The sequence below is a fragment of the Phocoena phocoena genome, chromosome 13, assembly GCF_963924675.1.
Source record: "Phocoena phocoena chromosome 13, mPhoPho1.1, whole genome shotgun sequence".
In the NCBI taxonomy this organism is placed as follows: domain Eukaryota; kingdom Metazoa; phylum Chordata; class Mammalia; order Artiodactyla; family Phocoenidae; genus Phocoena; species Phocoena phocoena.
Genome location: NC_089231.1, coordinates 79,402,387 through 79,420,503, shown reverse-complemented (window position 1 = coordinate 79,420,503; position 18,117 = coordinate 79,402,387). Strand labels below are relative to the sequence as shown.

Here is an 18,117-nt window from a genome sequence, read left to right as displayed (position 1 = left end):
GACAGTAATTCAAACCAAATGCTGTGAGAATTTCAGAAGAAGGAGGAGTCAAAAATGAATTCAGAGTTTCTAATTTGGGAAATTGGACGAATATGATGTTATTCACTGAGATGAGGAATACAGAATGTGAATCGGTTGCAGATGCAAAGTTCAGTAGGAAATCATTGTGACCTGGAGTAATCCGAGAAGCCCTCAAATGAGCTAGCACATTGGTAGAAACATCAAAGTTGGATAAATATCAAGTGTTAGCCTGCATGAGGGAAACAAGCCCTTCAGGCACATTTAATGGGAATGTGAATTGGTGTAAGCTTTTTGGAGAGCAGTATTCAAATAGGAGGAAAAAAGGGTGGAGCAAACTAAAATTTATTGAACACATGTAATCATGGGCCAGGCTCAGGCTCTATCTGTGTTATCTCATCTTATTGGAAGAGAAAGAAACTAAACATTTTCAAGCCAGGCAGCGAGTGATATGGCTAAAATTCTACTTTACAGAGATTAGCGCAGTTTGGTGGTGATGCACAGATTGATTTTTAGAGCGTGCATTGTCAATGGGGGCAATATTGCCCCCCCAGGGGGTCCGTTAAAAATGGGTTCTTGTGGGGGAGGGAGTCTTAGGTATTACAATGTCTTGTGCCCCTCTGAAGGGCCGTAGTACATGAAAAGCTATACAGTGTATCTGTGGTGTTAACATTTCAGAGGTGAGGATGATCTGGAAAGGGGGAAGTCTAAAAAGGCTCCTGATGGGGACAGTAATAGGGGAAAAACAGGTTGAGAAACATCAGTTAGAGGGAAGAAACTAGAAACAAAGAGATCAGGTGGTAGGAATAGGGTATAGACAAAGATAATGGTGGTAGCTGGCAAAAGAGAGATGGGTTTTAAACATTTGAAGTATAAAATAAACAGGACTTGGCATACAATAGGATATGAGAGAAAAGATGAGGGTAGAATTAAAGTTATTTCTAGGGTTTAAGACTTGGGGAAATGTAGATTTGAGCAGAAACAGAGAAGCTTAGAGAGAGGTATTGATAAGAAACTGATTAATTCAGTACGACACAAGTTGAGTTTGTTAGAAGGCTAAAAAGTCCAAATCAGAAAGTCCAATAGCAAGTTGGAAACAAGGTATTTGGGATTCTTTTTCGTCTGGCAATTATTATTTTTATTCTAGTGTCATGTATTTGGAAGAAGTCCGAAGCTAAGGGGGCAATTAGTGCCAATAAAAGCTATAGAAGATAATTATTCCCAAAAATGATAGAAACCACATTCATAACTTCGTAAGTATCAGGTTCTAACCAATGGAGTGAAGAATAACTAACTATACCAAGGTTTATTTCTTAAGAGTCTGGATTTTTTTCTTTGTTTAGTCTTATTCCAGAGCTGCCTCAGTGAAAATGTTCAAAGGTATTTTTCTTCTATTTACAAAAGTAATAAAAGAACATTGAAAAAAGACAAATATAGAAAAATACTGAGTAGTGAAAAGTGCTTGATAATCCCATCCCACCCACTTTCTACCCTGAGACAGTCACCATTAATTTGGCAGATATATTTCCAGATTTTTTTCAGGTATGCATGTATACACACATACAGCTTATATATTATATATAACTTTAACTTTACAAAAATAAGATTACATTAGTACCAGTGGGTTTATTTGATTTGCAAGCAATAGAAACAAACTCTGGCTGACGTAGCATGCAAAGGAATTTATTGGAAGGATATGGGCTGAAGACCCATAGCTGGAAAAGATGAAGAATCAAGCTGGGAAAGCAACTTCCGTGACCTAGAGGGCAAGAGCTAATGGACATTCCTCAAGACCTTGCCATTTGGATGTACCTCCTCCAGCCGTGTTTCATCTTTGTATCATTTCTGCTTAAGACTCAAATTCCTAGGAGAGATAGAACGTGATTAGGTAATGTGCTTATTCCCTTACTCAATAGTGTCTCTGATTCCAGATAGGGTGGAGTAGCTTCTCAAGCAAAAAGAGGAGCGTGTTAACAACAGAAGGGGAAATGGATACTGAACCTACAAAAATGTCCACTATACTGTTTCATAACTCCCTTCTTTTGTATTTTTTTCATTTACTATCTAGGACATATAACTCTGCCTCATTCTTTTTAACCATCAATAGTATTTGGGTGGGGGGGGTATGGCTATAGAATAATTTATTTAATGAGGTACTTCTTGTTGGATATTTTGTTGAAGTTATGCAGTATTACTAACAATGCTACAGAGAACATCTTTGTATACATCTTTTTACATGTATGCAAGTACTTTGTAGGATATAGTATTCTCAGGAGTAGAATTTCTGGGTCAGAGTGTATATACCTAAATTTTTAATAGATATTGCCAAATTGCCCTCTAAGGGTTTATAACTCCCACCAGCAAAGACTACCTATTTTCCTCTGCCTTTGCCAAAACTGAGTATTACCAGTCCTTTTTGTTAATGAAAACATTTAAAAGGATCACCATAGGCTGAGTTGAGCCTCTTCTTCCATCATCACTATACACAGATGCTCACTATTTTCTAACCAGTTACACAACTAAGACCTGAAGCTAAGAAAGTATTAAATGTCATATGCTAACAACATCTCCACTTAAATTTTGAATTCTAGTTCTTACTCAGTGTTGGTGGGCATGAACACAAACATTTTGATTTGAGTCAGATCACTTGCTTTTAAAGAAGTCAATAGTGCTTCCATTGAAACTTAAATAGAATGCTTGGATCGTGGTTGGGAAGGGTTTATTAGGGAATACACCCTGGTTCCACATCTTATGCAGGAGGTAGGTTCAAATGATGTGTATGGAAATGTGTTTCTTGGCCATGGTGTATGACCATGGCCGTATGTTGTATGTATGTTTCAACCCTAAGCTCACACCCAGCCTGGCGAGATGCTCACTGTATGTGATGTGGGCAGGGGAACGTGAGCCACGTGCCTCTCATCTCACGCTCCCTCCAAGGCGTATGTACATGGAATGCACTGGTGGGCAGAATCACCTGTACCATGAAATTTGTTTTTGTGTTTTTGCTCAACTCATTTTATTGAATGTGTATAAGCTAGAAGTACATATGATGTGGCTCTACTGTATATTGTGTCATTTTGACAGATGAAGCAACCATTGCATGGTGTCCAGATAGAGCAGAAGAATTTTCTTCAGAATATAGTATTCCAGACTGAAAAAGCATAAAACAGGAAAACATAAGCCATTCATTTGAACATTTTTAGTGGAAAACATTGAAAATCCAAAAACCTGAGTTTTAGCCTCAGTTCTACTTTATAGAAATTATATGATCTTTTGTTAGCCTCTCAAATGCCTTACTATCATATATAAAAGGGGTAAATCCTAACAATTCTTAACCACTGCATAGCGTTGCAACTAGGATTGAACAAGATATATGAAATCACCTTAAAAATTGAAAGCACATTACACATTATTATGTAGGTACAGCAATGGGCTCTTTTTTTTTTTTTAAAGATTTTATTTATTTATTTTTTTAATATGTGGTCTTAATTAATTATTTATTTATTTTTGGCTGTGTTGGGTCTTCGTTTCTATGCGAGGGCTTACTCTAGTTGCGGCAAGTGGGGGCCACTCTTCCTCTTGGTGCGGCGGGCCTCTCACTATCGCAGCCTCTCTTGTTGCGGAGCACAGGCTCCAGACGCGCAGGCTCAGTAGTCGTGGCTCACGGGCCTAGTTGCTCTGCGGCATGTGGGATCTTCCCAGACCAGGGCTCGAACCCGTGTCCCCTGCATTGGCAGGCAGATTCTCAACCACTGCGCCACCAGGGAAGCCCCAGCAATGGGCTCTTAATAAGCTGAATAATGTTTTTATCCCATGGTGTAAAATATTATAGGCAGCTTACCAACTTACATCTCAGCAGCTCAGATGTATGAATTAAAGGTAATTAATTAAAGGTAATTTCTATTGCAGTTGTAATAGAAAAACCATTTCAGTATCATGTTTCTGTCACTTTTTAAATAGTTTATAAAATCTAGATTTGTTATTATATGCCAGATATTCACTTCTGAATACAGAAAAATAATAATGACATTTATATATCCCGAAGCATTTTCTTATGGTCTTTTCTTTCATCTTCACAAGAATGGTAGTTCACAATGGGTACTACTGATATTATCTTCACTTTACACCTGAGGAAACTAAAATGTAGATTTAAAGTCTTGCCCAATGCCATACATAATGAGTCAGCGGAAAAGCTGAAACTGACTCACACCCTGAATTATTTTTCCATTGATTCTCAAACTTTAGTATATATCATAATTACCTGGATGGCATGTTATGAACTCTGGTTTCTTCCAGGTAATTCTGATGCAGGTATTCTTTGGTCAACATCCTGAAGCATTCCATTAAACACAAAGAGAAGCATTCATTTTCTTCTGAAAGTGTTGTTTGCTTTATATGTTTTTAACCCGCCGTGAGTTTCTGGGCTTTGGACAGCTCAGACTCAGTGTGAAATTCTCCATTTAGGAAAATGTGTGGAATGTATAAATGCCCAATATTGGGACTCCTGGTCCTCAGAGATTGAAAATGATAGAGTGATCTAGGAACAGAATCTTCAGCCATTGAAAGGGCTTTCCTTGGTTTTAGTCTCTGAGAAGAGCTCACCATCCTTTGGTGCCACCTAGGGGCCGGTTAGTGATTTTTAAAAGAAGACATTTGATGGTCCAGGTAAGGAAGGAAAAGAAAAACGTGAGAGAGGATTGGGGGAGATCCTCTGGAGGTTATCTTTTACTCCTTATAACAAATGAAATGGCATTTATACTTCAGATATTTCCCCACTAGAAAATAAGCCCTTGGGGCTTCCCTGGTGGCGCAGTGGTTGAGAATCTGCCTGCTGATGCAGGGGACACGGGTTCGAGCCCTGGTCTGGGAAGATCCCACATGCCGCGGAGCAACTAGGCCCGTGAGCCACAACTACTGAGCCTGCGCATCTGGAGCCTGTGCTCCTCAACAAGAGAGGCCGCGACAGTGAGAGGCCCGCGCACCGCGATGAAGAGTGGCCCCCACTCGCCGCAATTGGAGAAAGCCCTCGCACAGAAACGAAGACCCAACACAGCCAAAAATAAATAAATAAATTTATAAAAAAAAAAGAAAATAAGCCCTTGGTGGGGATGTACTTGTTCACTGCCCCATTCTTAGTGCTTAAAACAGTGCCTGACACATAGGAAGTATTCAACAAATGTTTGTTGAATGAATAAATAAATGAATGATTAACAACTTTGCTCCAGTAACAGATGCTGTGCTGTTTAAAGGACTTCTCTTCAAATGGCTGGAAGGCTCAAATACGCAAGATATTCTCAACCATGCCAGTACACAAATGTTATTGATATCTCTATGAAAATGATCTTGCATTTTCTCCCATAGCAGATGCCATTGGAAAAGAGAGGCACCCTATTGTTCTGATTTAAAGTTCAGCTCAAGGGCTTTCTGCTTTCCTTGCCCTTCTTAACTAGTAGTAATAACACCCTTTTCGGAAATCTTACAGCATAAAATCTTCACCTCTTTTAATATCACTTATCACTTCCAACCTTGCACTTTTTAAAAAAAATTTTACACATAAAACTTATTTCCCTGTATTAATCAAGCTTCTTTTGTTTGCGTGTTACTAAAATTTATTTGAGCTGGCTTAAACCAAAACCAGGGGGTTTGCTACAGAGATATAGGAATGTTTCATAAAACCCAGTAGCAGTCATACAGCTGGACCTACAAGGAGAGCTTAGAACCAGTCAGGAACTTGGGCATCAGTATATTCCCTGCACTTCTTTCTTTTTCGTTCTTCTTGCTCTGAAGCCCAGCTTTCTCTAATCCTCAGCCCTCATAGCAACGGGTGGCTACCACATATGTCGTTTTTTTGTGCCCCTCAATTCTAGCCACATGGAGATTAACTGTCCCTGAATCCAAATTCCCAGGAGAGAAGATAGATTGATTCAGTTTGCTGTGAGCTGAGGATATACTTCAATAAATGTCTATTACAGTTCCCTGTTAAACAGAATGTTAGCAAGTTGAGCACCGAGTGATGGCTTAGTAAATATTTTTATGTACCCAGAGCACGCATGGTTCAGATCTTTGATATAGTGCCATTTAGGAAATATTCTTGAACTGGGGAATGAAAAAACTTCACCCAACTTCCTCCCTCTTTTTTTTTTTCTGGTTTCCTTTCTTTCCCCCTTCGACAAAAGAGAGAGAAAGACATGAGTAAAACTGGGAGGAACAGAATGATTAGATCTAGAAATGACCAAACAGATGGTAATGGAAAAGATGAAAGGGGAGAGATCTCATCTGCTTTTTCCCAGTGAGCCCTGACCTCTGAGATTCTGAAAAATAGATAGTTGGCCTACTTCTGATACATGCAAAAACAGGGTGTTTCCCAGAAAACTAGGAACACTGCAGACATTATCAGTTTAATCCAGCGATTCTCAACTCTGACTGCATATTTAGATCCAGCTAGAGAACTCTTAAAACTATTGACATCAGGGTCCCATTCCAGACAGTTATCAGAATTTCAGGTTATAGGACTTAGGCATCTTACGTTTTAAAAGCTTCCTCACATGATTTTAATGGGCAACCAGCCAGGATTGAGAACCGCTGGCCTAACTAAAGAAATTCTTATTTAGACCCATGCATAACACATCACCCAATTAAGATTCACAACAGCCCTGTGAGGTAAGAAGGGGTCAGGTAGAATAACAGTAATCCCATTTTACGGGTAAAGTAGTTGTGGTGGCTGTGAAGTTCCCCACTTGAAAGTGATGGATCCACATACAGAACCTCTGTCTCCAGGGATTGTTCATCTAGTCTCATTAAGTCATGCTGCCAAACACTAACGGGCTTAATTAAGAGACAGTTAATAGTGCCATTCCTTGCCTTCCCTCACCGAGTGGTGCCTTCCCTCCAGTTTGTCTCCATTCATCTCTCTCCGTGTATCTTTTCTTCCTGAATGCAGGAACTAAATAAAAAGAGGACACAGAAGGAGATGGAGCATGCCATGCTGATCCGGCACGACGAGTCCACCCGAGAGCTCGAGTACAGGCAGCTGCACACATTACAGAAACTCCGCATGGATCTGATCCGGCTACAGCACCAGACTGAACTGGAAAACCAGCTGGAGTACAATAAGAGGCGAGAAAGGGAACTGCACAGAAAGCATGTCATGGAACTTCGGCAACAGCCAAAAAACTTAAAGGTGAGAGGAAATTTCCCAATTTATGCTCCAGGACACAGCCAGGTTGGATCAGTGGTTCCTACACCTGGATGACTGTCAAGAGTCACCTGGGAAACTTCGTAAAATTACAAATTTCAGGACCCCACAGCTACTGAATCAGAATCTCCAGAGTCTGGGTATAACAGACTCCTAAAGAGATGTTGCAGGGCAATATGATCTCTCCATTTCTTCTTTGTATCTATGCAATTTCTCTGACCCCTTCATGACCTTCCCTCTCTAAAATTATAAGACATGGACTAATAGCAGTCCATGGTTCTAATCCCAGGAAATGAGGAAGTTACCTGACAGGAATGTAGCAGATAAATTGTATCAGTCATGCCAGTCAGAATTGGCTGTAGCTACCTTGAGTGCTATTCTATTGAGAAAGACTCTAAAGCCACATCCACACTTAGTAAGGGAAAGTATGATTTATTAGTGACATCTGTCCTGGGCATGGGAATTGGGAGTGATATGCCAGACATTTATTATCCCTGCACTAGAAATACGGAACTCCTTTGGCCTGCACTCCTCCAGAGAATTTTAGCTGACTGCTAGTTAACAAGCTATATGGAATAAGCCATTGCTATTTGTCAAGGGAGTCACTGTCAATGTTGACAAAGATATAAGGCCAACTTCAACCGCACTGGCCTTCTTCCTCTCTAGCCAGATTCTAACCTAATTAGTGATCCTTGTCATCAAAACCCCTCCATGTGTTCATGAAATGTACATGTGACTATCAGGCAACCTGATGGAATGCCTTCTGGGCTTATAATAGTAAACCCCACCTCATCCTTGCCAAAATGCATATTTGAGGGCTTCCCTGGTGGCGCAGTGGTTGAGAGTCCGCCTGCCGATGCAGGGGACACGGGTTTGTGTCCCGGTCCGGGAAGATCCCACGTGCCGCGGAGCGGCTGGGCCCGTGAGCCATGGCCGCTGAGCCTGCGCGTCCGGAGCCTGTGCTCCGCAACGGGAGAGGCTAAAACAGTGAGAGGCCCGTGTGACGCAAAAAAAAGAAAAAGAAAAAAAATGCATATTTGATATTGCTACATGCAAGTAGTGGAAATGGGTTATGATATAAAGTATAATCCAGTGTTGCCCTTTATTGATTTTTCAAGGAAACACAGAGCAGTGAGAGATGGCTCATACATTGCCATCCCCTTTCTTACTTGGAAGTGGAGGAAAACAGTTAAAGGGGGAGGGGGAGGGGCAACAAACAGTAGAAGACACTGAAGATTTTGACCAGGAAACCACTGAAATAATGAGCAATCTTTTAACAAACTAATCTTCATAGTATTCCAGAGTCTTCTTAGAGTTGTGATCTTATAACAATTCATTTTTAAAAATCTATTTGTAAATTCAAAACTACTTCTGTTCATTTGATATAAAACCAAAGTATTTTAGGGAGGGTGGGAGGGAGGGAGACGCAAGAGGGAAGAAATATGGGAACACATGTATACGTATAAATGATTCACTTTGTTATAAAGCAGAAAGTAACACACCATTGTAAAGCAATTATACTCCAATAAAGATGTTAAAATAAACAAACAAACAAAACCCAAAGTATTGGTAGAGTTAACACCTGTCTGTGACACATGTATTATTTTCGTTATTACTGACTAGTAACATGGGTCACTGCACCAAAAGACAGTTGGTCTCAGCACCTATATTGTATCGTGAGAATGGAAGGCTTTCTGTATTTACTAATGTGTCTTTATTTTCCTTTTGTCACTTTTTCTATACAGGCCATGGAAATGCAAATTAAAAAACAGTTTCAGGACACTTGCAAAGTACAGACCAAACAGTATAAAGCACTCAAGAATCACCAGTTGGAAGTTACTCCAAAGAATGAGCACAAAACAATCTTAAAGACACTGAAAGATGAGCAGACGAGAAAACTTGCCATTTTGGCAGAGCAGTATGAACAGAGTATAAATGAAATGATGGCCTCTCAAGCGGTAAGTGGTTAGGTTCGGTGCCACGGCTTCAAGAGCTTTGGGAATCAAGAAAATTCAAGATCCAGCCTTTTGGTCCCAAGATGATTCTTGCGCACATTTAGGATATTGGTGTTTTTCTGCCCAGAGAACTGAAGGAAATGACGACGCTGAATAAAGCCAAGCCAGAGCGGATACTTGCTGGAGTGTGTCTTATAAGATGGAACTTGAGGAATAACATGCTAAATCAGACCTGTGGCACATAGGGACTTTGAGGGCAAGATGTGATAGATATTGCATGTAATATCATACTCTCATTCATCAAAGATCGCACAACTAATGTCAGGCGCAAATGAATAGACACACAGACACATTCATTAGGTAAACTTTTACTAAACATCTGTGCTCAGCCCTCTGCTGGGCTCAGAGATGGAGTGATGAGCTAGAGAGATGGCAATGGTCCCTTTCCTCACACTTCTGTCAGTCAAGTAAGGAGGTCAGATAATTAAGCAATAAAAATAAAACATAAAAGTGCTTTGAAGTAGTAGGTGACAGAGGCTATGGGAGGAGGAGTAGGAACAACTAGTCTGGTCTAGGGAATGCTTCCCTGCAAGAGCCAAGAAGCATGAAGGAATTTATTGAAGCAAACAGGTTCCATGGAAAAGGGCCTACACACTTTTCCAAAAGATGGATAGTGTACATTTGGGGACTGAAAGAACTTTGATATGAGCCCAAAGTTCAAGGAGGAGGATTGTGGGAGCCCAAAATGGAGACGTCATAAAGGTCTTGGCAGCCAGGGATGGGAGCTTGCCTGGTAATTCAGTGAAGATTTCACAAGGAGATGAATCTTAAAGGGTAATAGTTGATCAGACAAGCAGAAATGGAAAAGTTATTCCTGGCAGACGATACAGTATATATGAAGACTCAAAGGCCTAAAAGAGGATGGCACGTTTGAGAAACAATGAGTAGTTGATATGGCAGGAGTATAACAGGCAGCTGGTGGATAGTCAGGGGTCAGAGCCTCAAAGCTGGGAGTGTGGACATTATTCTATCAGCAATAGAGAGCTGCTAAAGCCTGTTTTAAGAAGGAAAGTGACAGGATCAGATGTGTGCTATAGAAAGATACTGGCAGTAATGTGGCAAATATAGGTAAGGAGACCTGTTAGGAAGCTATTATAATAGTCCAGGAAAAAAAAAAAAATGAAGGCATGAACTAAGAGAGAACATGCTAATGGAAGTGGTGAGAAGGGAGAGAAGGATTTGATAAATATTTACGAGTAGAATAGATAGAACTTAGGGACCAATTTGAGAGGTAGGTTTGATAACAGTGGAACAGGTCATGATTTTACCAAGACAGAAAAATGGAAGGAGGGGTGAGTTTGGATGGATGTCTAGAAGATACTTGACTCATTATCTGAGCTCTGTGGGTATCTAGGTAGAGAGGTACAGAGATGGAAATCTGTAGTTCAACAAGGTGTCAGGATTAACATCAAAAAGTTAGTCATTGTTACATGGGGGCAGTTGTAGCTATTCGGAATATCTGAGATCTCCTACGGATAGGAGATAGTATTAAAGAGGAAGAGGACTCAGGACAGAGTTGTGGGCATCAACATTTGAGGGCTGAGTAGAAGGTGGACCAAAGAAGATGAATAGCCAGGGGTCAGAGCCTCAAAAGAGAGTATGTCACAGAAGCCAGAACAAAAGTTTCTAGTTGATGATTTCACATGTTGCAGAGAAACCATTTGGGCCCAGCAGTGGCTTTGTCCATTGTTTGTCACAGACCGTGGAGTGGTGGAAATGGAAGACATTCTAAGTAGATTGAAAACGTGATTATAAAGTGAGATAGAAACTGTAAGTGAGACTGCTTTCCCCAGATTCTTGTCAGTGAAAAAAAGGAGAAAGAGAGCTATAGCTAGAGGAAGAGACAGTTAAAAGAGGTCTTCGATTAATTGGGAAAGGCTTAAACATGCCCTTAGCTGAGGATCGGAGCCAGTGTATTTCATTCATTCATTCATTTATCCAATAAGTATTTATTGAGTGCCTCTACTGTGTCCCAGGCACCCAGGAATACTGTGGTGAATAAGACAGTCATCGATCATGTCTTCATGGAATCTATAGAAGAGTGGAGGAAACAGACGTTGGAGAAGTCTATGTGTAACAGCAGAGCAAGGGCAGTGTGCCCACTGAGTGTAAACCAAGAGAGCTAGGCTGGTCTGGAGAGTCAGGAAAGGCCTCTCAGATACAATGATTATTTAAGCTGCAGTGTAGGGAGCACATTCTAGGCAAAAGGAACTACATTTGTAAAGATGGGAAAGACCATTGCACTTTTAAAGAACTCAAGTCCATTGTGTTTGGAATATAGAGAATGAGGAGGAAACTAACATGAGAATAAGATGAGAGGGGTAAACGGGGACAAGATCATACAGGGGCTTGTAAGCCTTCTTAAGAATTTTGATCTTTATCCTAAAGGCAGTGAGAAGCCATTGAAGAGTATTAAGGAGGAGACTGACATCAAATTTGCATTTATGAATGATCACTCTGGAGACACGTGGAGAATGGCCTGGGAGATGACAAGCGTGGGTGTAAGGCCATCATTTATAAGGTTGCTGCCTTTACCTGGGTGTGAGGGAGTGGTGGCCAGACTCGAGAGGGGACAGTCAGGATGAAGCAGAAAGTGACTCAGTTTGAGAGCTAGGCAGGAGGTGGAACTAGGAGCATTTAGTAACAGACTGAACGGGAGAATGAGATGGTGAGGATGACTCCCAGTCTCTAGTTTGAGCAAAATGGTAGATGGTGCCATTTATCTATATGGTAAAAAAGGAATTGGAGATTGGGAAAGTGGGAAGGGAAATATGGTTAGTTAATATTAACCATGTTGAGCTTGAGGCTGGGAAATATCCAGATGCAGATACCTCGTGTAGAGTGGATAAGCTAGCCTGGACCTCAGAAGAGAAGGCTGAAATAGAGGTGTAGATGCGGGAGTCATTTGCATAAACATGGTAATTGAAGCCTTTGGAATAGATGAGATTCCTTAGGAAGGGCAGTTAGAGGGAGAAGAGCGCCCATGACAAAGTCCTGAGGAACACCCACATGTAATGGCCCAATAAGGTAGGGAGTAGCTGGAAAGGAGGAGAGGGAGGGAAAAACCGAAAGGGTGTGGTGTCTCAGAAAACTAGAGAGTTCTGGAAGGAAGGGGCAGTCCACAATATCAGATGTCGCTGGGAGGACAGGCAAGATAAGGACCCCTCCAGGGTGGTTATCAGTGACCCTCCTGTGAGCAATAGAAGGGGAGGTGTAGGAACAGAATGAGGAGTGCAGACAGGGCTTAAAGGTAAGGAGAAGGGGAGAGAGTTGGTAGGGACATAAAGGTTGATGGGATTTTGGTTTTGTTCATGTTTGTATTCTCAGCATCTGCTACAATGCCCGGCATACAACAGGTGCTCAATGAATGTTATATAAGATGCGAGAGAACAGGATCAGGAGTATAGGTTCATGATTGCTCTTGAATGAAAGGAAAGAAATAACCCTTCCTTCTGAGGCAGGGAGGAGATAAAAGTACAGATGATAATTACGGCAGTCCTTTACTGCCCGCTTACCACGTGCCAGGCACTGTTGAATTTTATGTGTTATTTCATTTTTGTGAAATCCCTTTGACCTTTGAAGTAGTTACTTTTTTTTTTTTTTTTTTTTTTTTTTGCGGTATGCGGGCCTCTCACTGTTGTGGACTCTCCCGTTGCGGAGCACAGGCTCCGGACGCACAGGCTCAGCGGCCATGGCTCACAGGCCCAGCCACTCCGCGGCATGTGGGATCTTCCCGGACCGGGGCACGAACCCGTGTCCCCTGCATCGGCAGGCGGACTCTCAACCACTGCGCCACCAGGGAAGCCCTGAAGTAGTTACTTTTTTAACCCTAATTTACCTGTGAGGAAACTGAGGTTTATTGAAGTCAAGTCACTTGCTTAGGGCAAGGGTTGGCAAACTTTTTCTGTAAAGGGGCAGGTGGTAAATATTTTAGGCTTTGTGGACCAACAGAGTCTCTGTCACAACTACTCAACTCAGCTATTGTAGTACAAAAGCAGTCATAGATAATATATAAATGAATGAGCATGTCTGTGTTCCAGGAAAACTTCATTTACAAAAATAGGCAGCAAGCCAGATTTGACTCTTGGTCCATGGTGTACCAACTCTTGACTTAGAGGGTCACTTAGTGGTACGTAGCTAGTGGTGGACCTACAATTTGAACCCTGTTTGGGGAGACCCTGTAAGCCTATATGCCTGGCCACTACTACATTATGCTGCTTCTGTCACATCCTTTTCTTGAGTTTAATCCAATAGAGGGAACAGACACGATATTTACCTATACTTTTATAAAACTTTTTAATGGATTTGGTATGTGCAACTTTGGGGGGTGATGAATACCAAATACTGGAATATCCCCTGATTTCTAGACTGGCACTTCTTTAGAGTCAGAGCTGGTACAGAATAACACAGTTACTGACATTAATAATAGAATGCCAGAAATAAGAGAAGATGGGGGTGTTTTCAGTGGTCTAAATTGCCTGTAGAATGAGCCTCTCACCTACTTGGCCAGGGCTCATAACAATTAACCAAGCCAAGTAGAAAAGAATAGACTTTCATTCCCTTTATTGGTAAGAAACCTCCCATATCAAGAGGGAATCGATAGCAATCTCCTTGGGAGCCAGTAATCCCTTTGGCATTTATCTGTGAAGCTGTTGCAGCTGCAGACTGGCTGTTCGTTGTGTCTAGTGTCTCTTCTCCCTTCACCTCTCATTGGGAAATGAGAAGAGCAGCATCCTCTCTAGTGGATTTTAGTGAAAGCTGGTTAGGGCTAATTATTAGAAAGTACCTTGGAAATACGATTCCATTATTTATTTTGTGTTCATTTGACATAGTATATTTCTCCAAAGCACTAAAGAAGACACTATGCAAATAACTTTCTAAAACTATTCTAATAACATTTCAAAAAGTCATAACTATCGAGATATTAAGAAATGTTATTGTCACAAATTGTACAGAAGAGGGAAGGCAGCCTAAGGTGGAGAATAGGTATCTTGGCAAAGTGGTCTCAATGGAAACATGCGGATATACTCAGGGTAGACAGACTAATTCAAGGGTTCTAATCTCATAGTTCCCAGCTGAACTGAGGGCCTGCTAAATCTAGACCAAACCAAGTCTGGTGGGACAGGAGGGTCTTCATCCCTGAACACAGTCCTGCTAATGGCCCTAAATCTTCAGCTGTGCTCATTGAAAGGCTGGCATTTCTGCTGGCTGGCTTGGTCCATTCCCCACACAGGATCAGTATCCTGGTGTGTAATACAAAGTACAGGTGCTACAGGGAGCAAGGGAAAAACTTTATCTGGATTTCACTGTTTCAAACCAGAATACACCCCGTAAGATTATCAAGGCTACCTTCTGTGGGGAAGAAATTTTGAACCACTTGAGTTTTAGATGGCTGGCCATAAGGATAAAGTAAAGCCAATGTTATAGGGACCAACTTTACTTGCTAGGAGCGTAATGGTACTGTGGTATTCCTCAAATGTTATGGAGATTGGACTCATTTTTTTTAGCGCTAAGGATATCTAAATGTTTAATGGTTTGGGGGTTAAAGATACGTAAATATGGAAATGGTTAGTCAAAATAGTGATAACACCGGCTATTTACTGACCCTTTGGTATACATCAAGAACTATGCCTGGGATTTTATATGAATTCTTTCATTTAATTCTCATACCAGTCTTAGACAATAGGAACTATTATTGTTATTTTCTTGAGATGAAGAAAATGAGACTTGGAGATGTTAATTAACTTGCCGAGGTAACACACCTAAGTGAATGGTGGGGCTGGAATTCCAGCTCAGGAGTTTGCCTCCAAAGCCCACAGGCTTAATTACTGGAGTGTGGAGCCTTCCTGACTCCTGCTAGTGTGGTTTTAAGAAAACCAGTTTTCCTTAAGAATGTTTTTGTTTTCTTAAGAATGTTTTAAGAAAAGGAAGTGTTTTTAGAACTTTGTAGCCCATTGGGCAGAATGTACTATTTTTGATTCCTAACTCTGAAAGTACCCCCCACCGGGCATCTGTTTTTCTGAGAGACCTGTTTCAGCCCAAACAAGGAAGCATCTTCCAGTAGTCACCAAGTTCTGTAAGGTAGGAGCGAATCACAGTGTATGTCTTCTGTACCCGCAGTTACGGCTAGATGAGGCTCAAGAAGCAGAATGCCAGGCCTTGAGGCTACAGCTCCAGCAAGAAATGGAGCTGCTCAATGCCTACCAGAGCAAAATCAAGATGCAGACAGAGGCACAGCATGAACGTGAGCTCCAGAAGCTAGAGCAGAGGGTGTCTCTGCGCAGAGCACATCTTGAGCAGAAGGTATGAGCGTGTTGTCAAGGGTCCTGTACCACTGGGTAGAGGACGGGCGTGGCTCTGCCTGTGTACCGGGCGATTTAACAAAGGCGCTGTTCCACTCATACCTGCTTTGATACTCCTAGTGCCCTGAGAGGTAGGCATAGTCCCCATTCCACAGACAGGACACTGAGGCTCAAATGGCTTAATTAAGTTACTTGCATAAATCTGATCCCACAGCCTAAGTTCTCTCTATTATATTACTCTGCTCGGGAACCTTCCACCTTCACGGGTTACTGGGTAGTTGATCTGACGTATGAAAGGTACTGTGAGTTGATAGCGTGGCCCCTAAATGTCGTGAGGCCAAATACAGATTTGGTTTTTATTCTCAGCTATTTCTAAACCAAAAGAAATCACCAGCAGGGCTCTTTAAAAAAAATTAAAATGAAGAGAGGCTGATATTGCCATACATAATAAATGTTATCAGAATTGAAATATTCATTGCCTTAGATATTGCTGAGGAATATGAAGTAGAAAAGATGTCATAAAGCATCTCAGAGCTGTTAAGCATGTATTTGCTTAACCAGTTATTCGTGCTTTCTTCTGGTAGTTCCCAGAGATCAACGTGAGAGACTATTTTCCTGCTCTAGAACTAAATTGCTAATGACCCAGGGGGCTTTGGGCTCTCTCTGGGAAAGCAGCACAGCTTAATTGTGCTTGAGTGTCTTTTAGCTTCTCCCGAGCCATCTCCTGCTGAGACAGGACAGTGACCTAGATCGGCCCAGCTGCTTGGCTTGCTAGAATGGCAGTGCTGGCCCCAGGTGGCCCCAAACATTTTTATTCTTGTGAGAAAGTTTTAAATGTGATGGATTAGACACACAACATTTATCACAGGACTCTCCCAGCCTGCCCCAGACTAGTTTACTCTTAGTTCCTGCGTGTGTCATCTGTGTGCATGTTATGTGTATATATATATGCCTGTTGGGAACTCCTTTCCATTAAGAACTGTTCATTGTGCTTATTTCAGATTGAAGAAGAGCTGGCTGCCCTTCAGAAGGAACGCAGCGAGAGAATAAAGTACCTATTGGAAAGGCAAGAGCGAGAGATTGAAACTTTTGACATGGAGAGCCTCAGAATGGGATTTGGGAATTTGGTTACATTAGATTTTCCTAAGGAGGACTATAGATGAGATTAAATTTTTTTGCCATTTACAGAAAAAAAAATAAGAAAGAAAGAAAACAAAAAATTCAGACCCTGCAAAACCACATTCCCCATTTTAACGGGCGTTGCTCTCACTCTCTCTCTCTCTCTTACTCTTACTGACATCGTGTCGGACTAGTGCCTGTTTATTCTTACTCCATCAGGGGCCCCCTTCCTCCCCCCTCCCGTGTCAATTTTCAGTGCTGGCTGAAACCTGGCCATCTCTTCTATTCATAGTACACGTCACAGTATCGATGTGATTCAAAATGTTTCAGTGAAAACTTTGGAGACAGTTTTAACAAAACCAATAAACCAACAACAACAAAAAAGTGGATGTATATTGCTTTAAGCAATCACTCATTACCACCAATCTGTGAAAGTAAAGCAAAAAAAAAAAAAAAATAATAATAATAAATGCCAAGGGGGAGAGAGACACAATATCCGCAGCCTTACACCTTAACTAGCTGCTGCATTATTTTATTTTATTTTATTTTTTTGGTATTTATTCATCAGGAATTAAAAAAAAAACAAAGTTTTATTAAAGATTGAAAATTTGATACATTTTACAGAAACTAATTGTGATGTACATATCAGTGGTGACATATTAATACTTTTTTGGGGAATGGGGGGTGGGTGGGGTGAAGAGATCTTGTGATTTTTAAGAACCTGCTGGCAAGAGTTTAACTTGTCTTGAGCATATTCTGATTGTATCATAATCATTTTCTGCTGTTGCAGAGGATGTGAATACACTTAAGGAGCTCACAGAATCCCAGTAGCACAAATTGGGCTTTGGCAAATCGTGTATTTTGTGTATAGAAGGAATTTAAGGAGAGGTATTACTTATTTTCATATTGTATTTTAACTGTTTCTCTGATCAAATTTTTTTACTCCCTCCTCCCAGTCCTCCCCACCTCCCTCCTTTTCCAATTCAGTATTTGGAGTTCAACACTGTCTCTCAATCAGATCATCTTGATCTTTTTTCTTTATTTCCCTGCCCCTCCCTAAGTCCCATATCTTGGTCATAAATATTGCATTATTCACACTTTCAAACTGTGTATTTTCTTACAATAAAAAATGATGAAAAAAAAAAGGCTTTACTTCTTTTGCATGCACTTTAAAAAACAAAACATTTTTCAGGTTCCAAGGAAGAGCATGATAACTGTCAGAGCTTTTAATTATATTTGTAAATAAAAGTGTTCATCACATTGCCTTGCTGTGTTATTGTAGCAGGAAGTTTCCCTTCTAGGTTCATCAACTCCTAATGCAGAGGGAGAGCTGCCCTCCAGAAGCTGTTCTCCATGGCCCCTCAAGAAGAACCATTCAAGATTTTCAGGTAAAGCCGCATCTTCCAAGTTCTTCTGCAGGGCTGAAGATGGGGTTGCACTGTCTGAAGTGGTCAACTGCACCTTTTTA

General features: G+C 41.1%; 1 protein-coding gene across 4 annotated transcripts in view; it reads left to right on the top strand.

The window, feature by feature from the left end:
- The window catches only part of TAOK3 (TAO kinase 3), a 188,760-nt gene extending 171,083 nt beyond the window's left edge, over positions 1-17,677 (top strand). For 3 of the 4 annotated variants that reach the window (XM_065889939.1, XM_065889938.1, XM_065889941.1), the window contains 4 exons: positions 6,959-7,198; positions 8,959-9,171; positions 15,349-15,531; positions 16,532-16,717. In XM_065889939.1, coding sequence (XP_065746011.1) covers positions 6,959-7,198; positions 8,959-9,171; positions 15,349-15,531; positions 16,532-16,693 — 798 coding nt within the window. In that variant the 3' untranslated portion in view covers positions 16,694-16,717. Of the gene's footprint in view, positions 1-6,958; positions 7,199-8,958; positions 9,172-15,348; positions 15,532-16,531; positions 16,718-17,631 lie in introns of those variants that run through there. The other variant, XM_065889940.1, reaches the window with a different exon arrangement.
- Positions 17,678-18,117: the final 440 nt, after the last annotated feature.